Source organism: Cupressus sempervirens, chromosome 6 (assembly GCF_028749045.1).
Source record: "Cupressus sempervirens isolate cs-2001-9-10 chromosome 6, ASM2874904v1, whole genome shotgun sequence".
NCBI classification, from domain to species: Eukaryota; Viridiplantae; Streptophyta; class Pinopsida; order Cupressales; family Cupressaceae; genus Cupressus; species Cupressus sempervirens.
Genome location: NC_143123.1, coordinates 39023113 through 39036175, shown reverse-complemented (window position 1 = coordinate 39036175; position 13063 = coordinate 39023113). Strand labels below are relative to the sequence as shown.

Here is a 13063-nt window from a genome sequence, read left to right as displayed (position 1 = left end):
AAAGAGATAAAACAAAGAATTACAATGGCTCAGAGGTAAATGGAATTTACAATGTGGATGCAAAACATTCCAAGAAAATTGAGAAGAATCAAGCAGACTCAAGAAGATACCAAAAATGTGCTTTTATAGCTTAAGCATAACTAGATATTTTTGATAGAAACACTTCACAATCACTACATTCAACCAATATTGAAGATTTGGAGAATATCTAATCCTGATACAAAACTAGATGTTGGCAATTCACTTGTCCACCAAAAAAAGCTCTAAGAAGTCAGGAATGATAGTCATTAATTTTTGACTAAATAGATGGATCAATAGGCAGTGATGGAGTATTCCTTTGCATTTATTAGACCTGGGGAATAATGAAAGTGGTTGCAGGAGATTGAAAAGATCAGATCTATCATCAAAGCACTGCTTCCGCTATCATAAGTGCACCAAATTAGTTGTGTTTTTTGTCAACTAGAGTCAAACCATAAGGTCTTTCCATATGGATCAATCATCCTTTACTATTCTACCACTCTACCAACATTTAACCTTATGTCTAGTGTTTGAACCCTTGTGATCACTGCGTTGCCACCACCTTTCTTCATTAATAGTTCTTACTTGTGAGACCATGACCAACTAGTTATCGCTGCTTTATAGCCTTCCCTTGAAAACTTTTATTAATCACTGTGACCTTGTGAAGAATGAGATCTTGATTGCATTCACACCATTGCCACTACGATCCGAGGTTCACCTCCTAACCTTGCGACCAAGTGAAACAAAGAAATTGCTTGATCGTAACTCTAACCATAGCTTTCTTCTTAACATGCTATGATAGTGTGTTGGCCATAGATCTGAAAGATATAACGGTACAAAATGCATCCGTGAAACATTGAAGATTTTTCCCTTAGCGCACTATAATGACCTTAACCACAATATGCCAAACTCACCTTGCGACGATGCGAAACCAACACAATTTCCCTCTCAAAATCCTCACCTTGGTTGAGCCAACTAACTTTGCGATGATGCAAACACAAAGAAATCATGCCTTTGCCACTTGAACTCTAGTTAACACTTAAACCTCAACAACTGTGTGAACCCAAAGAGTGATCGCATAGTTGCAACTTGAAATGTTTCAAAGGCATACATGAAATAAGGCTGTGAGACTTAGGATAAAAGACATGGTCAAAGTTTAAAATAGATCCTTGTGTAACATTTGATCATTTGAATATTTGAAAAAGCATGACTGTTAGATAGCTCAACAGATACTAAATGAAGAATAATCTTCTCAATTTTGAGGGAAAAAAATCTTCTCCAACAAAATAACACTTCAAGATTCTTACTCTAAAAGAATCTTCAAAAGCACTTTAGGGTTTTATGGAGGTATCTCAATCTACAAATATATTCCACTTTTAGGTATAAATCTTTTGAGTGATAATAATTTTGACTATTTGATTATTTTGAACCAAATATTTTGAATGGTACACTGTTTTGTAAGTCCAAAATACTATTTATGTTCTACAGCATTGAGTATTCATACCTTTTGACCATCCATACTAATTCTAAGAGGAAATCCATCTTTATTGTAATATAATTTTTTTTGAGATGGATGATTTCAAGGTTGGGAGAATAATCTTGACATATTATTATCTTCATCACAATAGTTCCTTGTAGATGGATCACTTTGATTATAGACAATGAAGTAGAATAAGCTTACCCAAAATCTACCTATTTGATTGGACAATCATATCTAGATAATTAGTTAATTTCCTAAGCCTATTTGGAAAACACCTCACCTCATACTTTACTCATAATTATTCTAAGGACTTTAATAGTGAATAAATATTTTTACATCTTGTGACTATGAAATGAGTCAATCTTGACAAATTGCCAAAGTCAAGTGCAAGATTCTAATCACCAATATTCCCAATTTTCTTAGTTGAGGAATATGTTTGATGCATCCATAACCGCATTATATTCAAGGTGAAGCTCTCTCATTTACTCTTCCCTTGTGAAAAGTTTCATATGTGTAGATAAATCCAAGTGCTCCAAATTTAAAATATTTCTAAACAAATCTAAAAAGTTTCTTTGCATTAGGTAAAGGCATAAATCTAGATGTCCCATGTCACTTAAATTCCTTAAATGGCTAGGTAGTTTTTACAACTTTATGTAATAACACAACTATAAGTTCTCAAGTGATGGAAGATTGCAAAATTTATCCAATGGTTTTATGACCTACGATAAGAAATCAAGGCTATCTTTGTCAAATACTTCATACTTGATAATCCACTTGAAAAATTGGACTTGTTGTCTTAATGAGAAGCAATAATAATCTCTATGAAATTCCTGGGATGTTACATCTAATTTTTAATTTAATAACTAGGATAATGAATGGACTTATGTTAAAGGAAATTATGCTACTTACTTGAGCATTATTTTTCCATAATTTTTAAAAGTTTGAAGCTCCTTAAATCTCCAAAATCCTTAGATTTGTCAATGTGGGCACATACAAAATATTTGTGTGCTGAAAGTCAAAATGATGAAGCCATATGAGATGGTTTGATGATTTGGAAAATTATCAGGTGAAATATTTTTTGATAACAAGATGTTGTAATTGTTTCAAATCCATCCATTGTGTTGAGGGTGTTTGGTAAGGAACAAAACATTTACAAAAAAATTCATGACCATTAGTTGCATTAAATTTAGTTATCACCATCATTATTCCATGCATAGAAATTATATGGCCAATTAAAGTAAGGAAATATGAAGAATAGAATTAGATCAAAGCTATTAGCATGTTTTTACTTCCTTTCTTAGTAATAGAAATTAGAAATAAAATATCACCCATATCAGATTGTATTTGTCAACCTACCCATCCTTCAAGAGATGATGCAATGATCATTCAATCAACCAGGGTTGCATATTCATATGGAAATTTAATAAGATGTTAGCTTGAATAACCAAGGCAATATAATCAAAACCAATTTCAAATATATTGTCAAAAAAGAGTATGAAGAGGAATTTAGAATGATTGTGAAGCGTGGAAGGGAAAATGGGTTAGATGAACTATTCTAGAATTGCCAGTAAAGTTGCCTCGTAATACACATTTTTGCAAGATGTAGGAGAAAATAAAAAGACTGCCCTAAAAAAGAAGAGGTCCAATGAGAAAGTGGAAATTAATTCTAGAAATTTTATTTAATAGAAAATATCAAAACCATAGTATAAAATGACAATGAAGAGTTGACATGAGCTGCCACTCCTATAATAGTCTCGCCATTATTAATCTTTGTTGCTAGAGAAAAAGTTTTAATGTAATTAATTCCATTTTTTTTTATAATATTCTATGACCACTAGTCCCCCTTGTAGAAACCCACAATAACTTTTATAGACTTTGAGAAAGGTGGATGGATAAAATAAACTAAAATGGAAAAATACTCAATGTTTTGCAGCACTAATATATTTCATTAACGATTTTGTCCATATAAATTACATTTTGTCCATGTGAATAACATTACAAGATAACTCTATTTATTAGCCAACATAGGACAAACAAACTTTTCTAGAACTATGTAAACATAAATAACTTGTAGATCTTTCCCTAACTCTATTTGGTAATCCAAGAATTTTTAGAATCCTCTATTATGCTTTTACATTTCATTTGAGGGGAAATTATACATACCAACAACCCCCCCTAATTTCAACCTCAAATGTTGTTGCATACAAATCCAAATCCTCTCTTTTGCCTAATGCCAAAATGCTATTTTCTAATAATCTTCATATCCATTAATGGATGAATAGTGTCTTCCAAGGCTATGGTCTTTAATTTCTACAAACATTTTGTTAGCAATTGGCTGCCAACAGTTTCCTCTTTTCACAGGATCCACTGATAATCTTGCCTCATCTATCACAAATGACAATGACAGGATTCACTAATAACCTTGATCAAGTTCATGTCTTCTTTCAACTACCCCTTGATAGCTTCATCTGTCACAAATGGTGACAGGGTTCTCCAAATAACCTTACTGCAAAATAAAAAATCTCTTTGCTATCACAAATGGTGACAAACAAATTTCTTCCTTCTTCAGTTATTCCTTGATTAGCTGCTTCTATCAAAATAGGTAATAGGATTCTCGCAATTAACTTGACTCTAATTCGTCTGTCACAAATGGTGACATGATTTTCTTAACCTAGGCTTTGATACCACTTGTAGAAACCCACAATAACTCTGATATACCTTGTGAAAGGTGGATGGACAAAATAAACCATGGTAAACTTTAAGAGAGCCACCTCCAAAAAAAGATATAAAATATTGGCAAATCTTTCATTATCTTGAAAAACAAAATTATTTCTATTGGAAAATCTATCAATTTTTTATTCTAAATATGATTAACATTGGCAATTTTTTTACCATAATTTTTGTATAAAATATTGACGAATCTCAATAATAATAGGAAGTTCATTAATTACCATGGAATATTACAAATCAAAATTGAACATTTTTTACCTTGTAGAATATTATGAGAATCATTACATATACTTTAAATCAATAGTGAAAACTAAATATTGGTGATGTATCCCTAAAGTAACTAATAATAATGATAATTATTGGTTAGTCCAATTTAATTTCTCTAATAATATATTATATTAAGGTGGCTCAAATCTATTCATGTAACAAATATTGTGGAGAATAATTGAGTTTAAAATTTTCTATAAAATAAATTATTGAACAATTTTAAATATACTACAATTGAATTTTCCAAAACTATGGTGATTTAGGTTGTATCAAATCTTAAATTACTAGCCAAAAAGTTCTAAAATTAGCCAATGTGCGAATATTAGCCACTAAATTATACCTTGAAATAAACTAAAATGGAAAAATACTCAATGTTCTGCAACACTAATATATTTCATTAACCATTTTTTCCATATCAATTACAATTTGTCCATGTCAATAACATTACAAGATGCCGCTATTTATTAGCCAACATAGGACGAATATACTTTTTTAGAACTATCTAAACATAAATAACTTCTAGATCTTTACTTAACCCTATTCGGTAATCCAAGAATTTCTAGAATCCTCTATGATGCTTTTACATTTCATTTGAGAAGAAATTACACATTCCAACACCCCCTTTGGGTTTTTCAATACTTCCATTAGGGTCCGTTTGGTTTGTGGAATTTAAAAAACTTGGATTTCTACAAACCTTGGTTTAGCCAAATCAAGGTTTTGTATATCTTCATTCCAATTTTTGAGATTTTATTGAAATCGTTTGTTTCACTCAAAAGATGCGTGTGAAGACACATTTTTATGCATAAGCTTGGAGTTGAAGTTAAATTTCAAAAAGTAGTCCAATTTATTGTTTTTACACTCCTTAAAAAACAAAACCAGGTTTTGATTTTCAATTCCTACTTTTTTAAAGAAGTCCCAAAACTTGGTTTTGAGGCAAAATTGGAAGTCACGTATGCTAATTCCAATTTGCAAATTTTGAAACAAACGCACAAATTTTCAAATCCGGGTTTTGAAAAAGCCAATTCCTATCATCTTCCAGGAACCAAACGGACCCTTAGTTAAACTTAATCTTATAAACTCATTTATCACTAACCACATTCTTACCATTTGGCAACTCTTCTAATTCCCAAGTTTTATTATTTATCAAGAAATCATGCTTATTTTGCATAGCTTGTTCCCATTCAAAGTATTCAACTTTTCCTTTGGCTTCTTCATATGTTTGATCTTCCTTTGGCTTCTTCATATGTTTGAGGATCATTGATCTTCATTATGCTGGTTATTAGGCATTAGTTAATTTATTGTCATTTGATAAATATTTCAAAAATTCTCTTGATCTTTGAACAAGGATTGGATTTTCAACTATATCAAATTTTTTTCAAACTTTCATCAATTTCAAAATCAATCATTGGTAGATTCATGACTATCTATGGCCAATAGTGAAATAGAGAAGATTTTTTCATACTATTAAAGCCCTCACTAAGAGCACTTAGATATTAATGGTGAAAAACATTGCACTACACACACACACGTGAAAAACAACGTAAAAACATTGCCTCCATTCCATCCCTGTTATTGATCAGATATTTCTCATTGGTCTGATAAGCTATGCAAGCATCTCTCTAAGACATCAAAACCATACAGGCATAAAACATAACACACGTTGTAGATCAAAATGCATCTCCAGAGCCAATTTGACAAAACAGGAGAAGCATCGGATAAAAGATGCACAGGCTCTAATCTATCTAAACATATAAACTTTCACAATTTTATTGGTTCTTCAACACCCGTTTGAGCAACTGCTCCGTTTCGTTGAGGTGAGGAAATGGTGTATCCAAGGGAGGCAGAGGAACGCCTAAGAAATCACAGAGAGGAGCCCATCCTTCCTTCACATTGAATACCAGTAATTTATGAGCAGGAACATCATTTTTCACGGCTTCCACATGCGCCTCATACACACTCATCGCATATTCTCGGTCTTCAAACCTCCCTCTTCCCACATTGTCAATTCAATCAGTGCTGCTTCTGATGCAGATAAAATATTTGGTTCCTTAGAAATACGGTAGATAGTATTGTTTATACTCTCATACCATCTTTCCTTGTCACGCAGAGTCAGAATTATCTTTGCCTCGGGACACTCTTCCATCAATTTGTGATACACTCTCACACATGGGAAATCTACAGTTGCGTCGTACCCATCAATACGCTCTTCAAATCTTCCCACTTCCCTATTCATGTCAAAATTACAAACTTTTAAGTTGTAGAAATGAATGAATGGAGATTGAAGTGTAATTCGTGATGGTGCTGGCTATTCTCGAGACAAAACAAAATGTACAAAAATGTACTGAAGATTTAAAAAAAAAACAAAAACAGTCAAACATGATTCTTTTTCAAAACAGTCAAACATGATTTTTTTCAGATGTATGAAAATACAGCGATTTTTCATCTCAAAATATACAGAATTAAAATGCTAAAAATTTCAAAAATTTATTGTGTTTTTTTGAAAATTCATTTGTGATTGTCTTACCAGACAAAATATCGAGCCATAGATCTGCGTGCTTATTCCTGATCACTTCACCAAAATGGTAGCAGGGAAACCCTAAAATGTTTAGGGCTTCTTTCAATGAATATGTTCCAGTTCGGATAATCCTACCCCTATCACCTTCAGATTCAGATTCAGTTTCTGTTTCTCCTCTGCACATTCTGTTAATAGAATAAACCATTCGAATAAGTTTAAAAACAAATGCATAGTTTCTATGTGTAAAAGACTTATCATACCATTACTCTTGTCCATCTCCATGAAAGCTTCAATGTGAGAACAGAGGAAGCCGGCGCTATTAGGTCGAATACTTGCAAGAGTATAGAGTAGTTATTATATAATATGTAGCAGGAATTTAGAATGGCTGCGAAGCGTGGAAGGGAAAACGGGTTGGGTGAACTATTCTAAAATTGCCAGTAAAGTTACCTCGTGATACACATTTTTGCAAGATGTAGGAGAAAATAAAATAAAAATCACATTGGTCAATGAGTTTGACTCGTTGACAAGATGTAGGAGAAAATAAAATAAAAATCACATGGGTCAATGAGTTTGACTCATTGACTCACAGTTAAATCTTGATACCAATATCACAATTAAAAAACTACCCTAAAAATCAAGAAGTCCAATGAAAAAGTGAGAAATTAATTCTACAAATTTTATTTAAAATATCAAAACCATAGTATGAACTGACGATGAAGAGTTATTGAAATGAGCTGCCACTCCTATAATAGTCTCACCATTATTAATCTTTGCTGCTAGAACAAAAGTTTTAATATAATTAACTCTCTTTTTTTTTATTATAATATTCTTTGACCACTAGTCTCCCCTTTGGGTTTTTCAATACTTCCATCAGTTAAACTTAAAAGGGAAAAAAAATAAAAAATCACATGGGTTAATGAGTTTGACTTTTGACTCACAGTTAAATCCTAATAACAATATCACAATAAAAAGACTACCCTAAAAAGCTATAGAGTAGAGTAGAGCTTGCAACAGTATAAAGTAGTTATTAAGCCGAGAGGCTTTCTACAATAGAAGTATTCATCAATGTAAACTTTTGATACTTTAAAAAAAATTTGATGTTCATTTAAGTGTCATATATTTTTAAGCCGAGAGGCTTTCTACAATAGAAGCATTCATCAATGTAAACTTTTGCTACTTTTAAAAAAATTTGATGTTCATTTAAGTGTCATATATTTTATAATTATTTTTACATCTATTCATTGCAAATGTAACTGATAATAATGCATGTAATCAAAATGTAATAGTAAAGATTAAAGAGTCACATGCAAAATTTAAGAATTTTTATTAATATTTAATGAGAATGAAAGAGAGTGGATGGAGTAGTAGATTAAGTTTATTCATAATTAGTGCCTCTAAAAAAGATGACTGGAGAGTATTATTCAGCTCAACAACAGATTTCATTGCATATTTTGGGCAAAGATATCTCTCAGCATATATATATGCCGAGAGATATCTTTGCCCAAAATATGAGATGACTGGAGAGTATAATACAACTTAGCAACAGATTTCATTGCATATTTTGGAGAAAGATATCTTTCGGCTTATATATATATACATACATACGTATATATATGTGTGTGTGTGTATATATATATATATATATATATATATATATATATATATATATGTACATACATATATATACATGTATCTATATATATATATATATATGTACACACACATATATATATGTGTGTGTATATATACACACACACACACACATGTATATAAATACATGTATATATATGTATGTACATATATATGTACATATATACATACATATACATATACATATACATATACATATAGTTAGATTAAAGATTACCATATTAGAGTTTTTTTCCTTGACACGTTCTAAATGGTGGTAGTGTAAAACAGATGGTTGACAATGATGTTAATGGCTCAACAATTTATAAAATAAATAAAATAAAAGATGTTAATGGCCCAAGTCTGAGAGTGAGAGGGCGGTGGATTTTGGATTTATGGCTATTCTTTTATTTAACCGCAACTGTGATTAGAATCTTTAATCATCCAATCTTAAGTATTGTATTAATCGCTATAGTTTTTAAATTGAGATTTCTATTAGACAGTGATCCACGATCAGAAAAAAGAAATCATAGAATCTTGAATTGATTTGTGCATTTTTTTTGGTTGGAAAGCAATTGCATGACATGCACATGATATTGACATTCATTGAAGACAGAGTATTTTTTTATCAGCTATTGTAGTGAAAAATGCAAAAAGTTTGATGCATGGAAAAAGAATGGTTTGGTGGATTGCAATGTAATGTAGTTGAATGCCATAGTTGTAAAATAGTGCTGATTAGAATGTACTTGATAAGCTCTTTTATGAGTGATGCAACTATCTTCCCTACAAACTGTATAGTTGATCAATTTTCAAAAAATCAAAAACATCATGGATTTTTCTAAATGTTTTAGCATTTGATCTTCATGACTTGCATAATTTGTAGTCGAATACAACGAAAAACTTGGAAAAAAATCACTACATTTTCGTGAATCTAGAAAAAAAGAAGTTTGACTTTGTTTTGTCTTTAGTGTATTTTGTTTGGAGATTAGCCTGTCCCTTTTATGAGAGGTAGCATCATGAGGGATGTGCAAACTTGTACCATTATTCTATATTCTAGTCAATAAATTTTTTTTTATCATAATAAATTTTAGTAGGTCATTCTTGAAATAGCATTAAATCTTTCAAAATTCTATGCATTGCATTGTTATTGTACCTTCTACATACTTTGCTTAAGCTAATCAGATTGTCTCTCTAGATTGCTACAACACCTCAGATGAAATGCATATCCATATGTACTTCTTTTATCCTCGATATTCTCTCCAAAATTACTAATTGATACAACTACTCGAAAATCATCTGAAGAAGAATACTATATGAAATAATCTATTGTTCCTACAATGTACCTCAATATTCCCTTCCCTTCTAACCAATGTGAGTTCATAGGTGAATCCATGAACCTAGAGATCAAAATCACTCCATACATACTATTTAGCCTAGATGTTGTGAGATACATCAAACTACTAGCCAATTTCTTGAATATAGTTGATTGAAAATCTTTCTCATTATCTTCTATACTTAGTTTTGTGCCTACTACCACAGGTGTTTGGAAACTGTACAACAATTTACCATTCTAAACCTTTTTTTTCATATTTACTTTGACCAATCAAAATGCCCTTACCATTTTTAGTAACTTCAATAATCCCTAATATTTCATGTGAAAATCCTTCTTCATTGCAGATTTAAATATATCAATAGAAAGATTGCATGTAAGAATCAAATCATCAACATACATGCAAATGATCAATTTCTAACCCTTTTAATTGATCTTGGTACATAATATAGGCTCGCTAGTGCTTCTGTTGAATTCGTTATCTATCATGTATGAGTCTATCCTACTATACCAAAATCTTGGTGCTCACTTCAATCCATAGAGTATATTCTTCAACTTGCAAACTTTATATCCATATCTTGTGATTTCATAACGTGGTAGTTGCTAAACTTTATATCCATTGCAACCATTTGATAAACCATTCATTTAATTTGAGTTGTAATAGATAGAACCATTCTAATAGTATGAAGTCTTATTATAGGTGTAAATATTCCATTATTTTCAACCCCATAGTCTTGTGCAAATTCCTTAGCAACTAACCTTAACTTGTTGTATTTGTCTACATCTCCATTTTCTTTAAACTAGTCTTATAAACCTATTTCACACCTATGTAATCTTTGTCCTTAGCAAAATCAGCTAACTCCCATGTATCATTCTTCTCAATAGATTCTATTTCACCATTCATTGCATTAACTCAATGTTCTTCCTTAGTCATATTTTCAAACAATATAGGGTCTTCAAAAAATAAAGAAAATTTGACACAAATTTATTTTACTTTCTTGGTCATAAATATCTTTTAAGCTTCTAGTTTTCTTGGTTGTAATACTTAATTTTAATTATGAAATTGCAGGATTTGAATCATTAATTACTTGTGGGATAAAGATTATCTATGTTTAACTTCATTTTGAGAGTAATCTCCTTTTGGACTTGTTGATGGAGTTCCTCCTTGGTCATTTCACTAATCCTCTTGATCTTTATTTTCTTCCTCATCGTTAGGTATTACTACAACACCTGTAGTTTTTTCTCTATATTTCCATCGCATGATTCTTCTTCTTTAAATACATCTGTACTCACAAAAAATGTATTGGTTATAGGATTAAACAAGTTATATACCTTAGATTTCTCATCATAGCCAATAAAAGTACCATTTTCACTCCTATCATCTAATGTACTTCTAATTTTCTAAGGGACATGTTCATACACAATACAACCAAATGATTTGAAATAAGAAACATCATGAATCTTACCACACAAGCTTCTCTCCATGATGCAAGAGCATCCTGGATGTAAGAGCAATCTTGCATCACCCAAAAATATTTTCTTTTTAGTCTTTTCTATTTTAATAAGGACTAGTAGACAGGGTGGTTACTATTTATGGAAACTTGCTATTTTTAGTAAGTTTTTCATATGAGTTTAGAATGTTCTCATTTTCTACATGAAGGTTCATTTGAGAATTATAAGCCTACCATTAAAATATCATTGCTCCAACTTAAGTATCAGAGAAGTTATTACATATTTTTGTGGAAAAATTTGTAGAAAAGTCTTCAAGCTCACCATTGGAGGGCTTAGGGTACCCGGATGAGGTCTGAAAACTTGATGGAAGGGTGTTTGCACCATTCTGAGCTTGTAGACCAGGAGATGGCATTTTCAAAAAGTGGTAACAAATTAGAGCAATGGTTCGAGAGTTATGGCCTTCCAAAGTTGGGCTCTCGAAATTTCTAAAATAATTTGTCAAAGATGTATTTAGCCAACTCTATATGTATTATTAGGGTTTGTTGACCCTAGGTATTAAGTTTGAGCATCTAGAACCTTCTCGGGTGGCATAAAATTGCTAATTTAAGAAAGGCCTAAACATTGTCTACAACTCTAGGTGATAGTTTGCAACTTGTCTTGCAAATTACTACAGTGAAGATGCCCATGTGGGTTAGCATATTGTAGTTGTGAATTTTATAATTCTGCATATGCAATGATAATAAGAAGTCCATATTTTGTTCTCACATTTTCTATTGTTTCTTTGTTTCTATTATGAGTTTATGGTATTAAGGGGAGAACCCTTCATCAAGTGGTATCAGAGCTAGAGTTATTAAGTGTGTGGACAGATTGCCAACTGTGAGGCAATTCACACGTGGACCGTGGCTTCGGCTGAGTGTGTAGAAAGATTGTCGATTGTGAGGAGGTTTGTACTAGGGTTTCAGTGAAAGAACAAAAATGACTCCACAAATAGAGCATGGTGGACGAGCTATAGCTGTTACACATGAGGGTTTTAGAGCTCTCCAAAGATAAATGCAAGCATTCGAAGAACAAATGCATAGAGGAATAAATATTTGTGTAAGAGATGAAAGCAAGGATGAGGACAAAGTAGAAGAAAATTCCAAGGCAGAGATAGTTCTAAACCTAGAGGAAGAAAGGTTTTTTAGGGCCATCTCACAGATTGGAAAAATACCTAAGTTTGAGGTTCCCACATTTTCAAGAAATCATAACCCAAAGGAGCTGATCGGTTGGATCAATGAACTGGAGGAGTACTTTGAGTATGAAGATATTGAGGATCCTGATAGGGTCAAGTTTGCAAAGGCAAAACTAAAGGGACATGCAAAAATCTTGTGGCAGGAGGTTTAGTTGGAGCAAAATAGAAAAGGAAAGGACAAAATAAATAGATGGGATCAGATGATAGCTAAACTGTAATGACAATTCATTCACATGGATAATGAGCTTGATCTTTTGAAGAAAATGCAAGGGTTGAAGCAAGCGGGAATGATCAGAACACAGTCTAGGAAGATGTAGAGGATGTTGGGACAAGAAAAAATGAGAAAATATCGAAATCCATTTTTTGATATTTTCTATGTTCTAGTATTTTACATTTTTGGAGGTCTCCAAG

At 31.8% G+C, this 13063-nt stretch overlaps 1 protein-coding gene across 1 annotated transcript; it reads right to left on the bottom strand.

The window, feature by feature from the left end:
• Positions 1-6089: 6089 nt before the first annotated feature.
• On the bottom strand, positions 6090-7339 carry LOC149550999 (ava biosynthesis cluster protein M-like). Its single transcript, XM_089789617.1, has 3 exons — positions 7271-7339; positions 7020-7195; positions 6090-6720 (listed from the first exon to the last, which is right to left on the bottom strand). The coding sequence occupies exons 2-3, from the start codon at positions 7037-7039 to the stop codon at positions 6453-6455; spliced, it is 288 nt and encodes a 95-aa protein (XP_089645743.1). The 5' UTR covers positions 7040-7195; positions 7271-7339; the 3' UTR covers positions 6090-6452.
• Between the last annotated feature and the right edge of the window lie 5724 nt (positions 7340-13063).